The sequence below is a fragment of the Gymnogyps californianus genome, chromosome 9, assembly GCF_018139145.2.
Source record: "Gymnogyps californianus isolate 813 chromosome 9, ASM1813914v2, whole genome shotgun sequence".
Taxonomy (NCBI): domain Eukaryota; kingdom Metazoa; phylum Chordata; class Aves; order Accipitriformes; family Cathartidae; genus Gymnogyps; species Gymnogyps californianus.
The window spans coordinates 10,125,649-10,151,167 of NC_059479.1; the positions used below are offsets into that span (position 1 = coordinate 10,125,649).

A 25,519-nucleotide genomic window follows, 5' to 3' on the forward strand; every position below is an offset into this window, starting at 1 on the left:
GTGCTTATGTTCCCAAGGAAGGCTTCCAAAACAATTTAGTCAACTGAAGATGAGGAAGTCCTTGTTACAAATGTAAATGTTGCATTCATACAAGAATTTGCAAGACAAAGTGGGTAAAACATTTTGTGTGTCCACCATGATAACTTATACTCTGGGCAACGGACCTCTGGAGATGAAAGGGAGCGAGGGACTGTCTGATCCTTCTTTCACCCATTTATATGAAGCTGGCATGATACAGCAGGTGAGATCTACTGCTATTTCTTAAAAAGAATAGCTCAATCAGCAATCTTATCATACATGAGTTTAAAAAATAGGATTAAGATGTCAGTTTTACTTTTATTTTAGTCCTTCATGTTCTCAAACTATAGAGGTTACTGTAGCACTGGACAATGTAAGGATGCAAGTGGCGTATTTAGGTCAGTTACTGTCTTTGTAGTTGCTATGTTAAATTTTACAGCCACTCCAAATTCCTGAGGCACTTAAACCTCCGCTTGCACTGGATGGCCTCCTTTCTGCCTGAATGTTAGTTACGGACTGTGCTCCCTGCAGTAGCCTTCTCTGATTTCCCCATCTTTCCTTTCACTCCTTTCACATTTCATTTATCTTTCCAAACTCCTAAGGTTTGGATCAATTGTACCCTGAATGTTTTCAGCTTTTGTTCCCCCCCACACGATGAATTTTAATGCTCAGTGGCCAAAATAATTCCCCTTTCCTACATATTTTAATATTTTGACTGTGTCTCTCCAGTGAGATGCTCCATTTACATTGGAAATGTTTCTCTGAGAATAGCAATGATGTTTACGCCGATTTCTTCCCTGTTCTGCTGCATTTTTGCCTGGTAGAGAAGGGCAGGCTGCCAAAACAGCCTATGACTCTCTGCTGTCCCAATAATTATCATTTCCATGGTGGGAGACTGTACGGAGGGCAAAGAGAGACGAGACATTAAAAGTGGTAGCAACAAAAATTAGTGTTTAGGTTGGTGTTTTACCCTTGTTTTTACATTTGTGGAAATGATTGTGGATGATGAAAAAAGGTTGAAAATCAAGGCTTGCACACGCAGGGTCTATCTGTATTATAATTGTAATTTAAAATGCTAATGTGTGCCAGCACATACCAGGCAGTTATTTCTTCTTCCAAGCACAGGGAAAAACTCTGATATTTGGTAGTTTTGTAATGTAAAGGCACTGACTTTGCAAGGAGAGACATTTCAAATATCTTTTTCACTAAGCTTTAATAGATATTTTAGTGTCATTTTCTTTCGAGGGCTGCCTGCAGCTGTCTAGGCAGGCACGGCCGTGGCTCAGTGAGCTTCAGCTGGGTCTGATCCTACCAGTGCTGGCGTGGTGAGGAAGATAATACCTATTTCTCTGCCCTAAAGCATGAGGCTGGAAGCTGGTATTTCTATTTTCCTCTGTGGGCACCAAGAGTGTCTGGCGCTCGCAGCTCTGGGCCAGGAGAGAGGCTGCGAGGCTGTCTTTCCTTGCAGGAAATATCTGGGAAATGGGAGAGTCTTTCCTTGCTGGTGTTCCTGGAAAATGGCTGGTGCCTCCTGGGTGCTGCTGGAAGTGGAAACGGAGTAGGACAATGGGGTAGAGCACTGCTGGGACAGGGAACCTCCCTCCAGGGATTTTTATTTCGGTAACCTCCTTGGGGAAATTTCCAATTCACACCGTGGGAAAACAGCAAGAATAGGATGTAGGTATGCTCTACTCTGAACAGATTTTTTATGAGGCTTCATGAGCCTCAGCAAACACAATTTATTGCTGCTCAAATCCCTTTCTCCTTCTTGGAGGCTGAGGTAATACTCACGGACCCGCTCCAGATGGTCGGCTGCTGAGCAGCTTCCGTCTGCATATCCCGGCCTTCGGGACGGGATGCCAGCCTGCCACGAACCGGCTGCCTGCACTCAGCAGATGTTCCTTTTTACTCCAGGTCAATAAAATGACTTGGAAAAACCAGCTCTGTAGGATTTGTTGTGCATTAGCAGGGACCAGAGTAGTCAGTGAAGTTTGGAAATGCACTGTGTATGGCTGGAATCAAGCTGTCTATAGCTGGGGGTGAGGGGGAAAGTTGAGGGCTTTACAAATGCTTAAAATGAATTATTTTTTATCACAAAATATTTGCAGTATTTACTGCTTGACAAATATGAACCTCACCTCTCATTTAAAATGATTTTAATTTTGTGAGGCTGTTACTGTGGCACGAATATGCAGATCTATCCGACACAGAACATTTTCAGTATAGAAAAAGTGTAAATCCTGAAAGTAACTGTTTTCTAAACTGCAGAATGCAAAAGGTGAGAGGAAATAAAAAGTGCTCATGCAGCAGACGAGCTCGCTTCAAGAGCTGGAAGCAGGCAGATGCACCTCCGTCTGCAGCCTTACACTTAGAGAAGGGGTCATGGATGGTACAGTTCACTCTGGCAGGCGATGCTAGTCGAAACAGCTGGAGAAATGCTGCCTCAAATACACGTGTATGGGTACTCCCACTGCAGCTCCTCACGTGCTCAAATTCAGTTCACCAGTGATTATCTGCAGAACTGCAAATAGTGAATCTACCTCGTCACAAGCAATTGAAGCTTAATAGAGCTTAGTTCCTCTTCTACCCAAATTCTGCGTTCGGCTTTGTAATAGATTCTGTTATAATTTATGGCAAATGTTCAGAGTGAATTGTTTCGAGCTCAGGTGGTGGTGGGTATGCGTTATCTTTTCTTTTTAGATAAAATCAAGCTGTAAAATTTCTAAACAGGAAATACTGTTGCTTAATGGAAATTGTTCTCTCTATATAATCTGTAATATCAATGCAAAATGATTGCGAGGTGAATATAAACATGCTCTGTCTGAACTGGTAATTTTGTTCATTCTTTATACTGCTGTTAGATGGCAAAACCATATCTTGCCACAGCAAATTGTGTTCAGTATAATTATCAAATGTCAGATTTGTGAGCATAAATACTTAGAATGATGTTTTGAAAGGAACTATGCTGTAAGTAGACTTCAATAGGAAATGTCCGTGATTACAGTCTTGCGGTAAAGTTATGTATAAAAACTTACCTTGTAAATTGCTTTGTATTAGTAATTTTGTATATTTGTCTTGTGTTGTGTTTATACTTTGAGATGCCTGACAGAGAGTCTACAGCAAATTTAAGGTGGATTCCTTGCAGAGAAATATGTTATGAACAGAGACATCAAAGCTTTGTAGAAAAGTATGCTTAGAACAATTTTATTAACGACAAAATAACATATGAGCAACCCTAGTACACATATTTTCAATAAGGAATCCTTAGTGACAAAGCCTAGGTCTGCTGAATGGAGCTTTCCAGCCCTTCCCCTGCGCAGCTGGGCTGTCATCTCCTGGGAGCTTCCAGAGGTACGTCTATGGGTTTTAGGGCTGAGAGGTCCCAGGTAAAGCCTGGGAAAACTTGCCTAGTTTTCAAGGTGGAACCGTTAGAAGAACACTGGAGTACTATTAGCACTTGATTCGTTTGCCAAGTCCTTAGCAAAAAAAGTGGGTATATTCAACTGTGAAATGAGATGGAACCTGGGCTGTAAAAAAACCACCTTCTGCCATGTAAGTAAGCAAAGAGGGTCAGAAAGTTTCTGTGTGGTTAGAAGTGTGGGTTTGAAACTTGGACAAGAGCCCATGTTAAATGTGCATTGGAGACATTACCTTGCCTTGGCAGTAAAAAGAGCTGCAAGAGCATTATACCTAGAGGGGCATGTGTTTTATAGCTACAGTCTATTTAAATGGCAAATTTCACTTTCTTTCTAATGGAAAGAAATAAGTAAAAAGGCGAAGAACTCACTATTACAACCTGCCTTTTGTAAAACATTGTGAGTGAGCACATTCCAAGACTGGAGTTATTCTGTTTGGGAACATTTGTGAAATATCCAGCATGTTACTATGTCCATGTCTTTTCTCAGCAGAGATGTGTTCCTCCCAAGGTTTTCTAAAGATAAGTCGAGATTGGCGCTGGCTCATGCAAGAGGTCATTTTCAAGGACAGAAGTAGGAAAAATATACACAAAAAATTCTTCCTTCTGCAAATGAGATACAGAATTTCTTGTCAGCTTGAGTGTAGCGATGAGTTGGTTCTCTGTGCCTGAATTTGCTACAGTTGCTGTTAATGATGTGAAAAGAATACAAGTGAACCTGAAACTGCCCATAGCAAAATCTGCTAGAGTTACTTAACCAGAGTCTCTTTCACTCCGAAATAGACGACGTAGTGGCTTTGATAAGCCAATTTAAAAAATTTCCAGGTAAAAGACAGCTTTAAAAGCAAGCAGTGTTGGAGATATGCAGCTCTCAAATGGTGTGGTATGGTCTCAAATGTTGTTTAACTTTTCCTTTAGGGTTAAAGCTGGCATCTTTTAAGCCAAGGACATTTACCAAGTTGAAGTTAGAGAGCTGCTATGAGGAGTGGGTTGCAGTCTTGGCTAGAAGGCTACCTGTGGCTTCATAATTAGTTTTGCATCAAGTTCTGCCCTGAATTGCATTGCTGAAATTCCTGTAACTTCATTAGGGTTGACTGGATTTAACTAAGGCATTATTTGCCCTAAGATTACCTAGAGTCAAAAATTTGCTGAATGTTGGGGGTTCAGTAATTAAAAGTGTGTTTACAGGAAACAACACAGGCAGAACGGCAGGAGAACAGCAGTTCCCAAATCAAAGCTGCAGCCACATGAAAGAAAGAAGAGGCCTGTGAAGAAACTTCAGGGTTACCATCCTGCAGTGTTACAGGAGCAGGTGAAGCAATTCTGAGCTTTCCAGTAGCAAACGCTATGGTCAGGAGAGCAACCTGGGGTTGGCCTTTCACTTGCTAATAATGCTGGTCCCCAATTAAACCCCTGGAGAACACAAGGAGGTGTTTTGGTACTTCTATCACTCGCATTCGCTAAGTCACCAAGGGCTGTTGCTGCCTCTTGCTGTCCTCCCTGCTCTTCCAGCAGCTCTCCTGACGCACTGTGCTCCTGGGGACAGCCCCTGCCGGCAAAGCTTCTGCCCCTGTGCACCCCAGCCCCTCCATCCATCCGTCCATCCGTCCATCCATCCATCCGTCCATCCGTCCATCCGTCCATCCGTCCACCTCGCCCCCCTCACCGCCCCACGGGCACAGAGACCACGCCCCTTTCCTCTGACCCCGCCCCTCTCACTGCCACTCCCCGCCCTAGACACGCCCACTCATCTAGCCCCACCTGCCGCGCGTTGCCCCCCGCCCCCGCCGCTGCCCCTGGGCGCATGCGCACAGGCCCGGCGGCCCGCCATGTTGGCGCGGGCGGTGACGCGCGGTGCCGGGAGGCGGGGCCAGGCGCGGCGGGCGGGCGTGAGGAGCGGGGCCGCGCTCGGGAGTTTGGGAACGCTCCGGAGCGGGCCCCGCGGCCGGGGCCGGGCGGGCAGCCGCGGCCCGCAGGTGAGAGGGGTGCGCGGGGACGATGCCCGGTTCTTCCCTGCTGGGGGTCCCGGTGGGGCCGGGGGCCCTGTGTCCTGCGGGGCCTGTGCGGCCGGGGGTCGCGAGGAGGAGCGGGGCCGCCCTCTGTGAGCAGTGCGGGGCCGGGGCGGCGGGGAGGGGGCTGCCTTTCTGCCAGAGGGGGCTGCCCTGAGGGCGGGGGGAAGGGAGCGCTGTTTGCAGCGGGGGGTGCCCTGTTTGCAGCGAGGGGCTCCCTGCATGCAGGGGGGGACGGAGGTGCCCCGGTTGCGCTTGGGGGGGGTGGGTAACGTGTCTGCAAGGGGAGGGCCAGCGTGTGGCAATGGGGGGAAGACCCGGTTTGTGAGGGAGGAAAAGCGGGGGTGCCCTCTTTGCAGTCGGGAGTACCCTGCGAGGGGGAAGAAGGAGGGGTGCACTGTGTGCAAGGGGGAGAGCAAAAGTGTGCCGTGCCTCCGGGGAGGTGTGAGGTGGTTGGGGAGGAGGAGGTTAGCGAGGGCAGGCACAGGGGTCTTGCAGGACGAGGGTCCTGGGTGGGAATGGCAGGGAACAAAGCGGGACTGACCCGGCTGGGGGTCACAGCTGGCAGTTTGCTTCGGGACGGGGCTGGTGTGCTTTGTGCCTCTCTGAAAAAGTGTCTTCAACTCTCCTTTTCCAGGCATTGTTTCGCAGTCATTGTAATCGTTTTCTTCCTTCCCCCGACCCTTTCTGCCCATCGGTGTTTATTGTTCCTTAGTCTTTAAATAGGCTGGTTGAGGTCTGGGTGCAGGAAGGAGTTTTGGGGATTAGTTCTGAGATGCAGCCATTAGAAATGGGGATGTAACTGTAGGTTGTAATTAACTTGGCGGTTTCCTCTTCTCCCTGTTTGCATAAAATTTGGGCCAAACTCTGTTTGTACTAGGTGCTGTTCAGGACTTTTTGCCTCCGTATGAAAAGTGCGATATTAACTTGAGAGCCCTTGGAGTCTTGGCTTGGGTCCTTTGTATAATTCAGGAGATGCAAGGTGCACATCTTTTTCAGTTTTGTACGGTAAAGGGCTCTTTAGCTTGGATGTTCTGAGTGTTAATGAAACTGATGCTGACTTGGACCTGCTGTGAAGTCTGCATCAGAAATATCTCCCTTACCCATTTAAATATGGCTCATACATTTGAATAGAATGCCACAAAGGAATCTTCCTTATTCTTTCCCCAGTGAGCTACACATAGAGATAATGCTGATGAAGAACCTTCAGGGCACTATCCCTACTTCTCTGATTTCATGGTAAAGCCTGTTCTGCAATCCCGTTTAATCCTAGAATATGCTGCAGAGTCATGATAGTAAAAAAAAAGTTTGGGTAGTTACTAGGATTAAATGCTATCCTGAATGCACTTCTTGTGATCTCTTTGATTCTGTGACTTTCAAAATTGTGCTTTTAAACATTTTCCTTCACTTCTGAAGTTCAAAAAATTGTAGTGAGCTGCCAGCACAAATTAGCATGCTGCTCTGCTTCAAAGAAGCAAGACTGTTTCTAGTGAGCCTTGGCTTGACACCAGGTGTCAAAAAAGAATTAAAGTAACTTTGCCCCAGCCAGCACTTTTTTTAATTATTATTTTAAAGAGTTTCTTCTGCTCTTCTGTAAAAGATTCAGTAAACTGAAAGTCATCTGAGGCTGTGGTTCAACTGTACCTAATCTGCAACAGTAATAGTGGCTTGGGGACTTCTGCAACTTGTGGTATCACTGGCATAACTTCTGGTGGTGAAGCATGAAGGCATTAAGCAGATCAGCAAACTTACCCAGCCAGAAAAAAAGGGTCATGCACAGACTCCCTGATCCAGTTTGCAGTGTGGTCCCACAAATGATAGCAGAGCATGTCTGTGAGGAGATGATGAGCACTGGGATCATCTCAAACAGCCTGTGAGGATTTGGCTGGCTCAAAGCAGGGCTGAGCGGGGTGAAGCAGGGAAGGGAGTATGTTCAGCTGATATCGCTACAGAGGCAGTGTGTGAGATTGATGATGAATCCTTCATTAAGCTCTAAGGGGACTCGGAGGGGAAGTGAAAGGTAGCTGCTGCAGAAGGGGCTCTTGTGCTGGCATGTGAACTGGCTAGAAGCACTGTGGGATTGAGCATACAAATTGAAGCCTTGCTTTTTCTCCCTGAATTCTAGTGACCTTAAATGTGATTTTTTTTCTTTTGTTTTGCAAAAAGCTGAGAAAAATGTTGGAGTTCCTTAAAAAAAAAAATCAACAAACTGTCTCATGTTGAGTGTATCTCAGTGTAATATGATACTTGTATATGTTTCTTTGACAGTGGTGATCAAGCCCAGGATGTCTGGATCTAAAGGCATAACCTCTGCTGTCTGAATTAAAAGTTCCAATGATGTTACTTTAAGGGCTATATGTTCTTAGTGTGGTCCAGCTATTAGAAAGGGGTAGTTGGTCCACACTACAAAGAAACATGTTGGTAGAGACTCCAAATGAATTTGCAATGTGTTCTGCTAGGAGTGTTTCTGCTAGCACTACTATATCACCTCCACAAACACTACAAGCAAAGCTGTCAAAAATGCTCTGCTTTTTCATGGTTGTTATGTTGCTGTAGTAGCTGTGATGCTTAGTACGTGGCTTTTTTTTCTTTACTCTTTTAGTTGATATATCTGTGCTGGCAAAACTTTCTCAGAAACTGCACTATGGCAAAAATTGAACAATTATGAAGCATTTGTTTTAAGAGCTAGCAGCCTCAGAAAGTATTTGGTGTTTGGCTGTTTCACTGTATCAATAGTACAAAACTTTTCTAATAACTCTTAATAGCTTATGAAAGTTGACTGTGACGGCCTGGGGCTAGGTTCACAGGGATAGATGCCTTTATCACAGATCTGGCATTGTGTATATGGGTGTCAGTGTGAGTGGGAGGTAAAAGCTTAAATAGATGGGGCAACATATGTTCTGCTTTCCTTTCAAGGTTCTCTGCTTTGAGCTTTTTTTAATTCTCACAGCTGTATTGCATTGTCAGAATACTGGATGGAAACATTTTTATGGTTTTCTTTTTAACTATTTGTGATGCAACAGGTTTCTTAAAATTCGGAGGTTAGAGCTTTATGGATAAATTAAAAATGCTAGTGTGGAAGAAACTTTTCTTAATATGTTTGCTATCCCTAAGCAAAGTGTCTTTGAAAAACTAGGAAGTAATTAAGCAATGTTAGATAGTAGTCTCTGGAAGAAAAGGCATGCTTTCAGTGGCATTCAGGATAATTGATAAATTTGCCGGTTTAATCTGAATTATTTGCATAAAACTTTGTCTCTAAGGGGTTTACACAGTACTAAGTGTTTCAGGGTGAAAGCACACCTATGCTATATAGTGCAGATAGCCTGTATCCTGTGTCAGAAGGATCCAACAAGGGAAGTAAGTTGTAAGTCCCTTGAGATGGGAGATACAGGGAATTGCAATGTGTGACTTGGTATTGGTGGCAGGAGTGTTTCAGAAGTGGATTTCTTGAAGGTATCTTTTGGATTATGAGGTAGGAAGGAATCTGTTTGAACCCAAGAGGAGCTTGCAAGCTGAGACAAAATTTAAGTCTGACTCCTTTAATTGGCCTGTGTGTTTCAGCAGACTAACAGTAAGAAAATTCGAAAGATTTCCCATGTTCAGTGTCCTATAGTGAATTTGATGTCTGCCATGCCTATTTTGAGAAGCTGTTTTTAAGTGAATCAGGTGTACTAATTTTTTGAAGAATGCACCAGCTGCTGATTTGTGTCGTCAATGTTTTTGCTTTAGACTTGCTGTGGGAAATATGTCATTTTGTTTCCTTTTGTGGAAACAGTGCTTTGTTGTAAATACTAATGACACTGGTCATATGATTTCTTGGGGCTTTTGTTTTAACTTCTTTGTGATTGATGCAGCTGCTTGGTGGTGTGTTCTATAGTTGTGAAATGTGTGAGATTTGTTTGGCAATGCCAACACACTCTCCATTTTTAAAGCTATTCTGCTTGGTTTCTTTAATACGAAATATTTGAAATATGAGAAAGCTTATGTACAGGTGAAAGTGGAAATAGATTGTGAACAGAAGTTTTGCTTTCAAAGAAGTTCTCGGAGCTTTTGCCCCAACTTGTAGTTGCTTAAATTTTGGGGAGAACTTAAAATCTTTTTCCATTTCCATATTAAAGAGCATCAGTCTTACCAGGTGCCCCATGCCTACTTGAACTGGCAGGTTATGCGTTCTGCTGTTCCTTTCTGAGGGACCTTTCTCTGGAAGGGGGCCCAGACAGTGGTGCACATGGAAGGCTATTGACAGGGCAAAACTGCTGGTGTTTTTTTGTGCAGGTGTGGATGGGACCAGAAGCAGAACTGGCTGTCAGTAGTCAAAGCAGCAGGACTATTTACCTATGATGTCAGGAGCTTCCTTTGGCTCCTTCTGCCTACTGGTGTACGTACTTGTTGGTCCTGCCTCTCCGAAGTCTCTTAATTTGCCTGAAGGTGGGACTTACAAACTGCTTTAGGATGGAGGTCCTGCCTAAGCTGTTCCACCTTGCTAGTAGAAAAACAGTTGGTACAAAGCTTGTGGGAACGTGTTGCACAGGGTCTCATGGTTAAAACCAGGGATGGGATGATTTGAGTGCCTGTCCTAGCTCTGAGGACTTAAAAGTAGATGTTTTAACTGATATTGCAGTGCTCAGCATCTCAATATGTTAATCCCATTATGAATGTAAATTTCTATCTTTGCAGGGAAGTGAGGGAAGAACTTTGTTCCTTTATTCTTGGTGAGAAAAATAAACTGAGGGCCAATTTTATCAGTCTGTATCATTCAGAAATTGCAGACCAGGATTTAGCAACGTGACAAATGAAAACTGGTGCATTGTAAACGAGCTTGATTACACCTCCATCTGGTCAAGTGCAAACTGTTGTTATGAGGAAGGTGAGGTTCCATGTAATGAAAAAAAATAAAGCAGAATTTTTGAGGTGTACGAGTGATAATGATTATAATATTAGAGAGAATCCTGTAGGCCAAAGAATGCAAGGATAAACATGTGAATTTCAACCCACTTCCTTTTTCCTGATTGTTTTTTGGGATCTCCATGTGAGTGGTCTGTTCTAGTTTCAAATTGAATGTGTTCCATGTGCATTTCATTTAGCATCGTGGGAACTTTGATTCTTTTGAATAACTGACCTTATCTGATAATGCTAATGTGAAATATCCAGCCGTATGTTAAGATGATGATCTGAAATATCCAGCAGGTTTTTACTGTACTGGCACAAACCCCAGCTCTCTAAAGTTGAAGCTCTGTTTGTTGTACATTGTTGTAGTGTATTTTCTACATATTTAAATCTTTAAGAAATAAATGTGAAAGATTTCTTTTAAATTTTAAACTTAGTAAACCTATTATGGATTGAAAATTAACCAGAAGATTCACACTTGGAAGGCAAAAACTGATGCTAGAGGCTTTGGAAGCAGTTTGGTGCTGCAGGTACCTCATCTGATGCATCTCTGGGTGGTCCTGCCTTATGCCCCGATCTCCTGCTGCAGCTCCATTGGCAGAGCTAATGCTTGTGTGATTGCAGGGTGATTTCTTTCATGCTGCTTATCTCTTGGGAAACTAACCCACTCAGTAATGTTTTTATCAGTTTGCTAACTCACCCTGTGGCTACACCTTGCTATTGCTCTCACAGGTAGAGGCAGGAATGATGTGGCTGGAGGTGAGTGGAGGGAAGGCAGGACTGCTTCTCCCAGCAGATGCTGGGCATGGAGCATCAAACTCAGTGCTGCAGGACCGGGGCAGTGCTCTCACTTCAAACTAGTCATGTTTCCAGATGCCATTAAAGAGATGTTCCTGGGACTGCTGTTCTCCAGCTAGCTTTCCACCTGTGTGGGAGCTGAACGATCCACATAAATTCATGCCTTCAGTAAAATCTTTGCATGAAAGCATGAATTCTGCACTACAGTAAGGTAGGGGGGAAAGCTTTCGTCTCGGCTCTGGAGGAATCAAAGCACTGGCCGGCATACTGCTCACAGATGTTATCTAGCTCCTGAAGGAAACCAAGAGGGAGAAATAGGTTGCTCTTCTGCCTTGTCAACTTTTGGCTTCTCAGTGCCTGACTGTCAAGTAGCTTCAATGTTACGAAATAGGCCTGGTTCTGGGCAAGTTTATGGCTGCCCACAGATTTTGAATAGAACAGAGGAAGTGAGTAGCACATCCGTTATTTAAAGAAAGCCGTGAGTGGCACTAGAATCCTACAGACATTGGCATGTATTCTGTGTATATTTTTTTTTAGAAGCTTATTATCTGCCATGGGGGCCAGAGTTGTAGAAGACTTGTATTAATAGTTTATCCCCGCCGCCTCCCTTCCCTGATGGTCTTTCGGCTCACTGCTAGTGAGTAACTTTAAGTAGTAGCAACTAGAAGTTACAAAATACATATGTGGTTGTATTGCTGTCACTTATTAACAACTATATTTTATTGCCTGTTTATGTTGGAAGCTTTTAACAGAAACAGAATGTAACCAGTTTTGTTCTCTTTAATGTTGAATTTGTAATTTAGCAGTGATGTTGTTATATCTAGAAATTTAAGCTGGGCTCTTGTGTTTGCTGTTCTAAGCTTATTTTAATACAGTGGAATTAAAGTATTTCCATCAGGGTATATGCCCTATGAAATATATTTTATATAAACTAAAGACTTTGCAAGCTTACACCTTCAAACTGGAAGTCGTGAATTAAACACTTGAGCTACAAAAGAGTCAAAGGATAAATCTAGATAATTCAGCAATATTGAATCTGAATTTACTAGATTGCTCGAGTTGCCTTACATTGCTCCCTCAGTGGCTATGCAAATCAGACCAGTCTCTTGTGGCTGCTCACATTTGTCACGGAGGAGTAACAGTAAGTGCGTAAGCATTCACTGTCTCTGTTCTTCATTAGACTTGGGCAATATAAGAGACTGACATCTTTAATGGTAGAAGGGCTAATGTGGGGAGTTTTGTAATCCAGGTGAGACTTGGTACCATAGCTTTCCCCTGAGTCTGAAAATTTTGTCCTTAATGTCCAAACAGGGAGTTTTGTTATTTAAAAGAGAGCAGTAATGAGATGATCATGTTATTGGCTCTCTTGGAGTTGGTGGAAGTGTCATTAACTCAACTGGTTGCCTTAGTGATGTTGGTGGTATCACTTGTTATGAGAGAGCCTGGCCTGTATCTTTGCAAGTAGGCTAATCTTTTTTGGGAATGGTTTAGTAGCTTATCTTAATGTAAGGTTGAATACATGGAGGAGTTTGCAGTGAGGCTCTAAATGGACCATGATGCAACTCCCCTAGCATTTCCTTTCAGCAAGAAGATAGAGACCCAGAGGTTGGTTGGTTTTTTTTTTCTACCATGGTTCCTTAATTTTATTTTTTTTCTGTATTAATAAAACAATCTTGCTGATCTATATGCCCGATGGCATGGACTTCTAGAAAGTTTGCTATTTTTGGTGGATATTAAATTTTAGGATTTCATACTTAACTTTTTTTAAAGAAAATTTTAATCACTAATAAACTGTACTGTATAGCTTTTAATGAGTACATCTAACTTATGTTAATAGTGTGCTATCTAGTCCATCCTCTTAATTTTTTTCCCTGTAAAATTGATGGTACTATTTAAGAGCCACGGTGATGGACCAAAACCTTGGTGTGATAGTGCTTCACATGCACAGACCAAAAAGGCAGTTTCTGTTCCCAAAACTTGTTATGCTACTGTAGTCTTTCTTTCACATGTTATTTTTGTGGGGTTTGTGTGTGGTGGTGGGTGGAGTGAGTACAGCAGAATAACAAAATGGTTAACATCATAGGCAACAGCTTAGTAAGCATGTAGTCTAACTTTAGCCTATGGTGGTAGCATTTTTCTCTTTCAAAACTTGTAGCCCTAAGGCGACTTTATAGATTTTACCAGCATCTCTTGCCTTTCTTCAAGGGCAAAGGCTTGCCTGCAGTGTTACTATAGGTGCTCACATGGCTGTCCTGGCTCATGGAGCTTTGTGAGTTATATCTTCTCTGAGAGCTAGGGGAAATTACTTCCCTGGAAAGGTCTGAGCAAATGTAAGCAAGACTTGCCCTCCTCTTAAAATTCATTCCTTGGGTGATGACAAGTGTGCCAAGAGCCCTACTTTCTTCTGGGATGCCGGCAGGGGTTTCTTGTCTGGTTTTGCTTTTGGCCGTCATTCCTGGTTTGTAGAAGTAGTATTTCAGTGAGGGGGCTGTAAACCTTACCTCTGGCAGCTCAGACAATTATGTGAACTCTTCTGCAGAATGCCAACCAAAATAAGCTGGGGTGGTTTAAACAGCCTAAATAATCACTCTTTGTATTGGTTGATCCTGAGTAAATAGGTTAGAAAGTACTTAAGAGCAGCTCAGCTGGTAGTCTTCTGGCAGAGAGCAGGGACAAGCAGCTGAGGGTGCTGAGCTCTTCCATGGCACAGCTGTATCTAGAAGAGGAGATCCAAACCCAGGGCAGAGGTTCACAAGATAAAAGGCTGCTTGACAGACAGAAATGTGGCTTCTCCCCTGCAAATAACCTTGCGATTACAAGTGAAGTAAGAGAATCCCAGTTCACCGTCCTTGTAGGGAATGAGTGCATTTTCTGGTTAGGCTGTAGTGATCTGCTGGTGTGGAGTGAAAGAAGTAGTGGTTAAATTTAGACACGGTTTATAGGGATGCAGGGAATGGCTGTAGTGCTAGCCCTGTTCTGACAGTGCTGCCAGGCTGGCGGGTGCCTTGGGATGTGGTGTGGGGTTGCTGTGCAACAATGTCCTGTATTCCCCACATGCATACAGAAAAGTCCACGCTATGGTTATAACCAGCTCCCATTACTAGTTCAGATTGTTTATTCATTAGTAAAATTAATGGTAGGAGAGAGTTGGGCCGGAAAATGTGAATGTGCAAGAGAAGAGGTTGCATGGCAACACTTTACAGTCCTGAACGTGGAGTCAAGAATAAATAATGGTGGAAAAAGAAATGGGAGGAGGAAGAAATGAGTGGGTTGGAGGAAAAATGCTATCTTTGTATTGACTTTATTGTTTCAGTGCCATCCCAGATGTGTCTAACAAGTCTGACATTGTTCGAGATTTTCATTACTGAGAGCCTTTCATAAGGCCCTCCACTGTAATGCTTGTGTGTGTCACTGGAGTAGCCTGACACGGCTTTGCAGAGATGCGGGTTATGCAAAATGCTCCGATAGGGGATGGTGGGGAAGCCTGGATCTTACGCCTGGTTTTAGAGAGCTTCTTGCCACCAGGAGCTACTTTCTAAGTTCTTGTCTTTCTGGCTTTCATCACCAAAATGACCTAAGAGGCTTCCTGATGACTTGCCTGTGTCATCCCTGACACATTAATATTCTTTTAATTCTGGAACACGTGTCTTGCTGATGGCTGGCATATGTAGATATGTATTTATGAAAAGCAAAATAATTTGACACATTTTAAGGAGGAATAGCAAAAGAAAGAAAACTTCATGAAATAAGACTGCAGTAACCTCTCTAATCTTCAGGTAACTGCTTTGTTCTGGTTAAGAAGTTTGAATGTCCCATAGTGTTTCATTTCTTATCTGTTACTATTGGTTAACTTGCGGTTTCCTATGTGATTTTGTTGTTAGTATTGTTTCATTGTTTTAACTGGATGAATAACTTCAGGTCAGCAAGGGCTTGTAATTGAAAAAATGTTGTTCGTTCATTGAGTTGTAGAAGTGACCCTCACTTATTGGTGCTAACTGAATGTGAGAATACAAGTTGCCAAGTGTAATGTTTCAATTTTTTTCTTTTCTGAGAGGAAGCGCAGAGGAAGTGAAAGCTGGCAGCATTGTTGCTGGTGTTTCCTCACTCTGCTTTATGTTAGAATGAATAAAAAAACATGAATGCCATTGCAAATGACAATACTGCTAATTGCTCTTTGCATTTTGGGGTAACTGGCTGCTTTTTTCCTTTTCAATTGGACATGCTATCTTTTCAGCATTAAAAAGAAAAGCAGTGTCTCCTCCCAACTCCGGCTCTCCAGTTCTGCATTCTGGCCAGTAAGATGACTTCCAAATGGCTGTGAAACCTTTCGCCATAACTTTGTGCTATTTCAACTTCATTGTGACTGATGCTCTTTTTGCAAGCCCAGACAGATATCTTCCTGCTGTGATAGGAACTGTGGGGTGAATTTAGGAAAAACGTGCTTGGCTTAGTGTCATGATGCAAGGTATTACTTCTATTAGGACTTCTGTACCTCCTGTGACTTGTGTGCATTTAGTGATTTACATAAAATGGTGGCTCTACTTCTGAGATATACAGAGAGTCTGTCTGAGTAGTTTAAAAGCAAAAATTAGCTCTGGCTTTTTTAATTCTGCACTATTGTTGAAATTGATTTTTATTTGAAGCTGTGGTCTTGCAAAATTGTGTATGAAATACTCTGTATACATGGAAAAGAATAGGATGCCACAGATTTGTAGTGAGTGATGTGAACTTTCCCTCCAGGCAATAAGTGGAGCTATCCAATTTTCCACTCACAGTGGAGATAGAGCTCAAAGAGCTGCAGAAGCCAATAGTTAACTCTGTTGGAGATGCTGTACCCTGCAGTTCTTTAAAATAACATCTACAGTGAATAATAGTGTGCAAACGTGTGTGACAATTTTTTTTCTCTTCCTGAACCTTGTTCTAGATGTCAAAATTAACCTGGACTACTTGGGAATGGCGAAACATAGCCCTGGGACCCTGCCATGAACAGTAAGAAAGTTGAGATGCTTTGTGTATGCAAATAATTATTTTTTTTTTTAATGGCTAAACCCCAGTGAAACTGTTCCTGTTCAATTAACATAACTAGGAAACACATTGTGTAGTTCAGTGTGGATGTGCTCCCAGCTTTTCATGCAGTTGAGAGGCAGTACCGTAAGTCAGAGGAGTGGCTCAGTAGGAGAGCACTCTTCGCGAAACAGTTCTGGGGAAATCTCTGCAGCCAGTATGACACTGGAGGTGGGAAGGCTACTATGGGTGGTACGTTATGAAATTATTGAGGTGGTAATTGAAGAATGCTTCCCTGTAATGTATAATTATATTGTGAGACTCCATTGTTATCTAGTGTATAATTATATCGAGACTCCATTGTCACGGGATATCTTGAGCACAAATTAGTTTGAAATGTGATTAGACAAATTAGTGGAAGAAAAAAGTGAATTGCGGAGTGGTAAAGACTACGTTCTGGATGCAGTTTGTGGGAAGTCCCTAAGATGCTGGCTGAGGGAAGCTGTTGGAGTGCAGTGTCACGTTACTGGCATCACTCCTGAAATGGCTGCTGTTAGACAGGTAGCTTGGCTAAGTAGGTCTTCAGTCTGACCTTTCATATCTGGCTTGTGTGTGGTGTTTTCCTTACATGAAACTTAGCATTTAATAGATGTTGATTAAATGGTTTACGCATCCAAGAAAGCAGGGACCTTTAAAGATATTCTTTAGTGTTGGTCAAAATACTCAGATATTTTTATGTTGTTGGTAGCCTGAAACTTTCTAGTTGAAGGATACATAAATATTTATTTATGTATGTACATGCTCTGTATTCTTTATATAGCCTTTCCAGATGTTGCAGTAGGCATCCTTAAATTGATGCAATGAAAATTATTCTGATGAATTTTCCCAGTACAAAATAGATGACTTATGAGAGACTGTGTGGGTGAGTAGCATGCTTGTAAAGTGTAAATTTTCAGCAGACGCTATTGATGCTATTTGTCAGCCTTCACTGGGACAGAAATTAGAAGGCTTTTGTATTGTTAAATGTCATGATTTGGATATAGTTAGTTGGAAATGAACAGCTCTTGGAAACTCTTGTATCTAAACTCTTCACAGCAGTTTAAATGCTTAACATGCAAATGTTCAAATGAAAAATATTTCATTTTCTTTTGTAGAACTCTCTGACCATGTCATGTTTAATTCTTCCATGGGAGCAGTGTTTTTCCCAGGGCTTTCAAAAGCTGATTGATATACTTGAAGTGTTGGGCACTGTTAATATGTTGAAAATCTCAGAACTCTCCTTTGATGAAAATACTGTAATAATTTGATTCACAACAATTTAAAAATGTAGCCTTAGGTCATTTATTAGAGCAATTGATAAAGACACAGGAAGCTGTTTAGTTCTTTGTACAAAATAGTGCATGTAACACAAGGAGACACTGCTAAGACTGATTGCTTTCAGCTTTTTGGGAAGTTTGTTCAGCTTAGCTGAAAAAGATAAATGTATGTATTTGTAGATTATTAAATAGTTTTGAAATCTTACCAGAATGCAGCTAAAGCTTCAGTTTACTTTTTCTGATCATGGATAGACTGAGCTAACAATTTAAGCTCTGCTGCTTGGAGGTAAAACATTCATTCATTTTGAACTGTCATATTTAGCAAGCTTCACTGTTTGAAAGGTAAGGCAGGGAACTTTGCTGTTCACAGGTTTACTCTGACAAAACCTTGTGATTTCTTGTGGAGTTGAGAACAAATGTACGTAATGTCAGAGAATAATCATGCATGTACAGTGCCGGTAAGAGGAATTTTAAGGATGGAAATGATTCTTGGTACAGGTTGGGACATCTAGAATGATGCTGGGTTTTTTGTTTCCTGCCAATCAGTTATCTGTGTGGCTTCTCCTCTGGCTCTTCTCTTGAGGTGGTTATTGGAGCCAAAACAGCTGGACTGTTGTTGTACTGGTGTTCAAGGTCCTCGTGTTTGGGAGGTTCTTCATGTCCGTTTCTAGGACAAGTAGCATTAGAAATCCAAATCTCATCTTGGCTGTTAATCCTGTAGTGTTGGAAAATGTGCACATGCTACTAAGTAGTAAGCTAAATTAACAACATGTGAAACACATCTTATTCAACTCTCATGTCATTTGTTTGGCGTATGATAAGCCAGTGAGTGATGTGTGCTATGTTGTGCTCTGGATAGCTTTATGACCTAGTGTTTCCTGAATTATCAGTTCAGTGATTGTGTCTTTTTAAGGTATGCTCAAAATAGCTGTTAGAAAACAAAGGAAAACTAATGCAGCCTGGTGTTCCCTTAGCTTCCACCTTCACCTGTTAACAGCACTCCAGAATTAGTAAGCTTGCTGATGGTGATTGGTGTTTGAAATCATGCTAACCTTGATCCAGAAGCATTTTTCCCAGGCCTTTATTTGCATATGTAGATTTTTTTTTTTCCAAGGATGTGGTTTAGATGAAGCCTGCAGGTAAAGGACATGGCTGACAAAACTAACAGCAGGTGGGAAGGCTCAGAGTTTAGTGGAAAGTGATTCCAAGGTGGCTTGTCACATGGATACTTGAATGACAGCTTGAGGAAATACCATGGATTTAATTTCTCAGTGAAGCTGGTGGCTCTGATACTCTGGTGTGTGATATAGGAGAGGGGTACCAAAAGGTTTTGCAGCAGAAAATGGGAAAGTGGGCTTTAATGTTCTGAGCTTTTATGATTTTATTGTCAGATAATGTATGCTGGCTATCTAAAAGTCACTTCTGAAGACTGGAAGATTTCAGTCTACTGACGTGTACATTATTTTACTAGGAAGCTTCACAGGATTTCACCTCCTGTTGTTATCACTTGTTTTCAGTCTGGTGTGAACTGGCCTTTTCATTAACCCTTCCAGAGCAGTATTTAGTTGATGCCTCTAATTCTGTGGCATATACTCCCCAGAATGGAGCTCTTGACAAACAGAAGCAATCCATGTAGGCTAAGAGTCATAACTCTGTACTTTCAGGGCTCTTGAGAGATAATGATTGAAAACCTTTTTCCAGTCATAACCATGGAAGCAGAAGCCCACATTGCCTTTAACAGAGGAGTGGCATGGAAGACGCTTGCTTTATAGTCTGGACACGGACAAACAGGAGTATAGGCATCGTCATCGGTAGGGATTTGCTCGGGATTGTGGGTGTAGAGATAGCAGTAGGAGGGCCACGGCATTTTAGGCAGCTGCCACTGCCAGACCATCTGGGTGCTGTGCACCGCTCTGAACGATGCTTGGAGCTGCAGCTGTGGATGAAGAGATGGTGCAGATGTTTGGGCCAAGGGCAGAAGAGGCAGAGCGGTGCTGCTGTCCAAGCAACAAAGCCAATGTGAACCCAGGAGAGTTACTGACCTGTCAGGTCTGCGTGGCTCTGGCAGGGAGCTGGCTTGTTTCACTTGTGCTTTCCTGTGTTTTGGGACACTGGTCCCTGCTGCCTCCTTGTCCCCTCCTTGTGCTGGCACCTTAAACTCACTGTCACTGTGGTGTGTTATCTGCAGCCTCCTCCTTGTCCCCCTCTTCTTTGGTCCCAGGCTGGGATTGCTGTGTGTGGAGCTGGTCTTCTTATGGCTCAACCTAATTGGAAGAAAGTCCATTCATCCCCGGGGGTTGGATTATGCTATGCTGTAATTGCTGAAGCTCCCGATTTTGAGAGCTTAATACAGGGGCATCCAATATGGCATAGCATTTTCCTGCTGCCTATGGTGCCATTTTAAACTGCAGGTGTTTTTCTTGGATGTGATGTATAAGCAGTGTATTAATGGTTCGATCTTCTTCAGAGAACTGTTTTCTCTTGCTATATGAGTGAAATACTATACTGAGAAGCTTGATTTTTATACATAAAATGTTACTGAAGACTTCTAAGCTTGTGTGAACATGCTGAAGCTTGGTTTATTTTGTCTTCCTAAAATAGGTCGAATAAAATTTTTATTGAACATATTTTTAAAGTACGTTAACAAAGGACATTATGTACTTGCAGTTAAAAAGCATGGTAGCATTGCTTTTAGTGAGTAAAACTTCTTCACTTAATACAATTACTAAAATTCTGTTAGGATAAGATCTGTTCTGCTACCTAGAGTTGTATTTCAACAGTTTATTGGCTTCCTTTATGACACTGAGTTTTTCAAAATGCAGTACCTTGGTTGACTGAAGCAAATTGGTAGCTTCAGTTGTATCTTCTGTAGTCTAAGATATGGGGTTTCTTTTGTATGTGGACTTGATTTTTATTGAAAATGTTTAAATACTTATATACTTCTGGTTCATTGCTGGAAAATAGTAATGTTTCTACTTATTGATTATCAGGTGATACTCGATATATGTTAATGCTGCTCTCAGGTAATGCAACTCTGCCTGTTATAAAAACTGGGAGGCTATGCTAATGTCCAGAAACATGTACAAAGTTCACGCTGAAAACTGCCTACGTCAGGCTATTCTACATCCTACTTTTAAGATAAAAATAGGTATATGCTTCTCTGTATTTAGAGACAGATTCTCTTATTATTACTTCTTATTTAGAGACTAAAGCAGTTCTTTTAAAGTATACTTCAATGTCAGATTTAATCAGCTGGTGCTAAAAGGGAAAATGCTGCTTTCTTCTGCTCTTTGCGCGGTTGCTCAGTGGGTGCTGGGGATGTGCGGCTGCCACCAGGTGAGTGGGATGGCCTTGCTCCTCTGATGGGAGGCAGCGTTAGCTGTGCTGGCTGCTGCTTGCCCTCTGACAGCTGTTTTCTGTTGAATTGTGCAGCTGGTTGGTTTGTTAGGTTCAGCACAAGGTAGACAAGTGGCAGTTAGATCAAACTGAGTGTAATGTGGAACTGCGTCCTTCATTAATGTTCCCAGGCTAGAATTTAGCCTCTTGCTCCCTGTGGATTTAGTCAACACTCTGTTTTTCAGCAGTTCTGTTATGGTTTTAATTTTCATTGGCTACTATGCTAGAGAAAGGACTGTGTTAGTGTTGTAGGTCAGGCTAAATCACAGCATCTTCTGTCTTTGTGATTTCTGAGCATCATTTGAAAACAACTTGCCTTCTGTAGAAATGACATGTTTGAGGTCTGTCCTCTGACCTGATGAGTGTATTTTTCATGTTCACTGTATGCTCATGTTTGCCACTGAGGATGTGTGGGCTTGTTCGTTTAATGGCTTCCTAGACTGTGCCCCGCACGCCTTATTGTACACTTTGACATGTCTTGTGTCACTAATTTGCTGTTGTTTCTGAAGAGCTGACTGTAACTGATACAAGTAACCTACATAAGCCATATGCATTGTCTATCAACTCTGAAAAATCTAGAGCATTCTGATAGAAGACAAAATATAAGCATAAAAATAAAATAGTTAGTTTCACAGGGTGTCCACTATGTGAGTTGTGTGCACTGGCATATGACCAAGACATGTAATGTTTTTATTTATTTTATGGAGTTGGAATTAGAAGTAGTTTAACTTCTCTGTGAAATGCTAATCAATTTTACATGGGTCTTAACCACACCCTTTTTAAATTGTCTTCCTAAATTCATGCTGAAGGTTGTTAAGACAAATATAATGGGTTATATAGGAAATGAATCATTATTCATAAATATATGTACTTGCTTTTGCATATTTGAAAGAATGACGGCAAAATATAACGGCAGCAACAAGAGCAAACACCACAAACCAAAGAGATCTGAGGAACTTGCACAGCAGTGAGAAATTCAGCCCCCAGCTCCTGGCAGGGGGAGGCAAGTTAGTGCTGGTGATCAGATTTGTCCTTTCTGTGGACATAGTGAGTAGCTGTAAAGTTGTAAGCAGAGGCGTGAATTTCTCATATTTGTGTTGGGCATGTAGAATCAATGGTGAGGATGGAAAAGTTGATAGCAGCTCTGTCGTTAAAGTTGAAAGTTAACTAAAACTTTTATGAGTATGAAAGATTTATTTTTAACATGGAATTTGAACTATCTGAATTTCTGTGGTAATGAGACTTGGTAAATAATCCTCATGCACTTGCTGAATTTTGTACTTTATTTGAAGAAAATCTGTCAGTTGCCAGTTTTAGAACTTGTGTACATCAGCTCGCCCATCTTGCACTATTTGTTTTTATAATCTTTAGTTTTCTTCTATGTACAGGAAAAAAATACCTGTAGCATTCCTCATGATTTTCTACTGCAAGCCAGCCACGCAGCTCCAGAGAGGTAGTTTCTTTTGTCCCATCAGCAGTGTTTTTAAAAAAAAAAAAGCCTCAAATTTTAAAAAAAGAAAAATTCAGCTTTCACCTTGCAGTATAATTGGTTCAGCTTTCTTTCACAAGCAGAGTAATGTGAGCGGATAACATAAGCTGTTCTGCTAAAGCTTCATCCCAGAGAAACCTTCAGGTGAGGGGAGGAGATACACAGGTAGAAGGGATTTCATTTTTGAAGTCACTCTAGCTTTTTATTTGAAACTAGGCAACAGGGTTAAAGTTGTTAGTAGTAGTACTGACTGTATGTAAATAGTTTGGCCAGTCTAATGGGTTAAACAGCCTCTGGAAGAAGGTGCAACTGATCTATTCAGGTCTAGTTTTGTTGGGTACAGCACAAATTTACTGTGTGCAACTAACACTTATTTCTCCAAAAACTTTAACAATCTTGCAGCTAAGTTGACTTGGAGTGACCTGTTTAGCGAAATTACGTAAAGTGGAAGGATTAAAAAAAATTACTTTTATTTGTAGTTAATAATTGAAAGGTCAGGTTTTCTTCCCAATCTTTAAGCAAGCTGGAGTGAGCAGTATAGTTGATATGTACACATAAGCAACCCTATTAAAGACCACATCAAAGGAACATGGTTTTGACCTCACGGAGCAGGTGTATGGAAAGAAGATGCTCAGTTGTATACACAAACCCATCTGTAGTGTATGCTTGCTCAAGAGGAGGCCAACTTCATTTATTTCTTGGAATTAATTTAATCCCAACCTTAGAGTCTTACAAAGTTGAGGGCCACCTGTCTTTTGATCCCCTCATACTGTTGTGTAGTCTGTTTGCCTTATCAGAGAAGCCTGTGCAATGTCCACAGGATGGTAAAACAAGGAGTGAGACTGCAGTATCCATCCCAATTACATTAACCACACTGCACATCACATAGGACTTTGCAAATAACTATTTCTGATTATGATGGTAGGAAAGCAGTTCATATGTACGTGGTACTTTTTGAACACGTTAGTTTTATGATGGAGGATAGATAAAACATATCCTGTTTACTCAGCAGACTTCTTTAATAGAGGAAAACCTGAAGTTTATTTGAAACAAGAGGATGTCCCGAGATGTAGCAATACCAGGAGTCAAGAACCACCTTATTCTACCGGCTGCTCTAGCATTAGTGGGAGGGAGTGGGCAAGTTAGATGCTGTTAAGCAATTCTGTTTGATGCTGTCTCCGTTATGCCATGTTTAAAGTACTGCAAAGCACACACGAAATTTATAATTCATGCTTACAAATATTGTGTGCTGTTTCCTGCCACTAAATGTCTAAATCTGCTTTAACAAAATAAAATTTTAGACAGATTCCTAAATTAGCATTGCTTGTGACCTACTCTCTGAAGTCAGAATTTTATTTGTAATGGTACAGAGCAATTGGAGGGGAGAGGATGATTTGCAGAAGTTTGTTTTCTGTTATATATAACAGACCTGTTATTTCAAATTTGTTACATAGATTTACTGTTTTGTGACCATATCTAAAAATTCTAATTTACTTTTGTATGCTAAAAGTATTAATTAAGAAATAGGAATTTCTGCTTTGGGCTGTGAGTTAATAGTAAATTGCTTTAAAGAAATATCTAATTCATACAGCTACTAATTTTTTATCATTCACTTAATGTTTATCAACATGAAATATATAAAAGACCAAAAATCAGAAGTGTGGCTTTTTTCAGGGCTATTGCATAGTTTATATTTTGCAATGCTTGCTGCTAAATGATGTCAGCAAATTGAAATGTTCCAACTTTTTCACTGTCTCTTCAAGTGGAAGTACGAGTTCACAAACTTGAATATAGTCTGTAGTCTTTCATTTTGGTTAATAGCTCTAAGATATACTCTTGAGACATAAAAAAAATTGAACTAGGAGTTTTTTATCAACTCGGATCTTAAAAATGGAACTCATTAAAATTTTGGCCTCTTCTGTACAAATTAATGTGATTACATATTGCACAAATAATTAGAGCTGTTTCTGTCCCCCTTTATTTTAAAAGGTGGCTTTAATGAGTCACAGCTTCCATTTTAGCAAATTGTTCATGGGATAGGCAGGCTCAGGAACAACTGGGTTAAACCAAGAGATTATTTGAAAAATCTAGGGCATGTGCTCTCTCTGTTCACTTGATTAGTTTTCATAATTCATCCTTGTTTCCACAGCCAAGAGCGGTGTAATACATGCGAACAAGAAGCAGTTTTATTTCTTTTGTGCTCCTTTATCTCTGTAATTTTACTGGAGAAAGTTAGTGAAATGAGGAAAAAGTCATATTGTGTGTGAAAGTTTAGAATGAATCTTGGTCTGTTTTGTGAAAATCCATGGGATTTGAGAGGCAGATGCTATTTGGGATGTCTGTCTGTGACTCTGCTTCAATTCTTTTCTGTTTGACTACAGGTGCATGAAGAACAGAGGAGATATTTCCGCTTATCAGAGATGATGTGGAGAGACGCTTTGTGAGTAACTGACGTGTGTTTTCTAAAAAGCCCAAAATGCTAATGTGGGAATTAATTTTTTTTTTTTCCTAACTTAGAATAACTGTGCCATTTGCCTAACAGTTCCATTTGGTTCTGAAAAGCTGTGAATATAGAGCCCTTCATGGAAACCACAGACAAAGCTGATTGTTGAAATAAAGAGCTGGAAGACAGAGCAATAGAACATATATGGTTTCATAAATGATTAACCGTGATGCCTAACTTTTCTGTAGTGATCAGTCTGCCAAAGGCTTTTATTGTTGACTGCTGAATGTGTTTTAGACATCAATAAAACCCCCTGACATTGTATATATGGGTAATCTTTAGTAGAGTTAACTTGGTACTTAAGCTCTTCTGTCAAGCTTACAGATGCTACCTATTCTACATGACAGGTTATTAACACTTTATTGTCCTTGTCTAATTTTGATTGGAAGTCTGATATATTTGCCATAAAGAAGATGGGAATAGTAGTAGTCAATAGGAGCTTTCCTGAAAGTTTTCAGTTTGTGTCTGCTGGAACACAACAATATTCTGGGAGCATGCAGCTAAACTATGCTCCCAAAATATTACAGGAAAGGAAGAACCTCTATGACAGATTATAACTGTACCTAAATAAGTACTTAAAGGATTGACTTTTGTGGAAACAAGGTCATTTTTTATGATCACAATTAGGTGATGCAATGTCTTATTTGTCAGATGGACTCCATAAATATGCTATGTTTCTAGTGT

At 41.3% G+C, this 25,519-nt stretch overlaps 1 protein-coding gene across 2 annotated transcripts in view; it reads left to right on the forward strand.

Moving 5' to 3' along the window:
• The first annotated feature begins 5,370 nt into the window (after nucleotides 1-5,370).
• Nucleotides 5,371-25,519, forward strand: part of KLHL13 (kelch like family member 13) — a 91,373-nt gene continuing 71,224 nt past the window's right edge. Inside the window, exons 1-3 of one of the 2 annotated variants that reach the window (XM_050902080.1) lie at nucleotides 5,371-5,409; nucleotides 16,052-16,116; nucleotides 24,714-24,772. In XM_050902080.1, the coding sequence (XP_050758037.1) occupies nucleotides 24,753-24,772 (20 nt within the window). In that variant the 5' untranslated portion in view covers nucleotides 5,371-5,409; nucleotides 16,052-16,116; nucleotides 24,714-24,752. The remainder of the gene's footprint in view (nucleotides 5,410-16,051; nucleotides 16,117-24,713; nucleotides 24,773-25,519) is intronic. The other variant, XM_050902081.1, reaches the window with a different exon arrangement.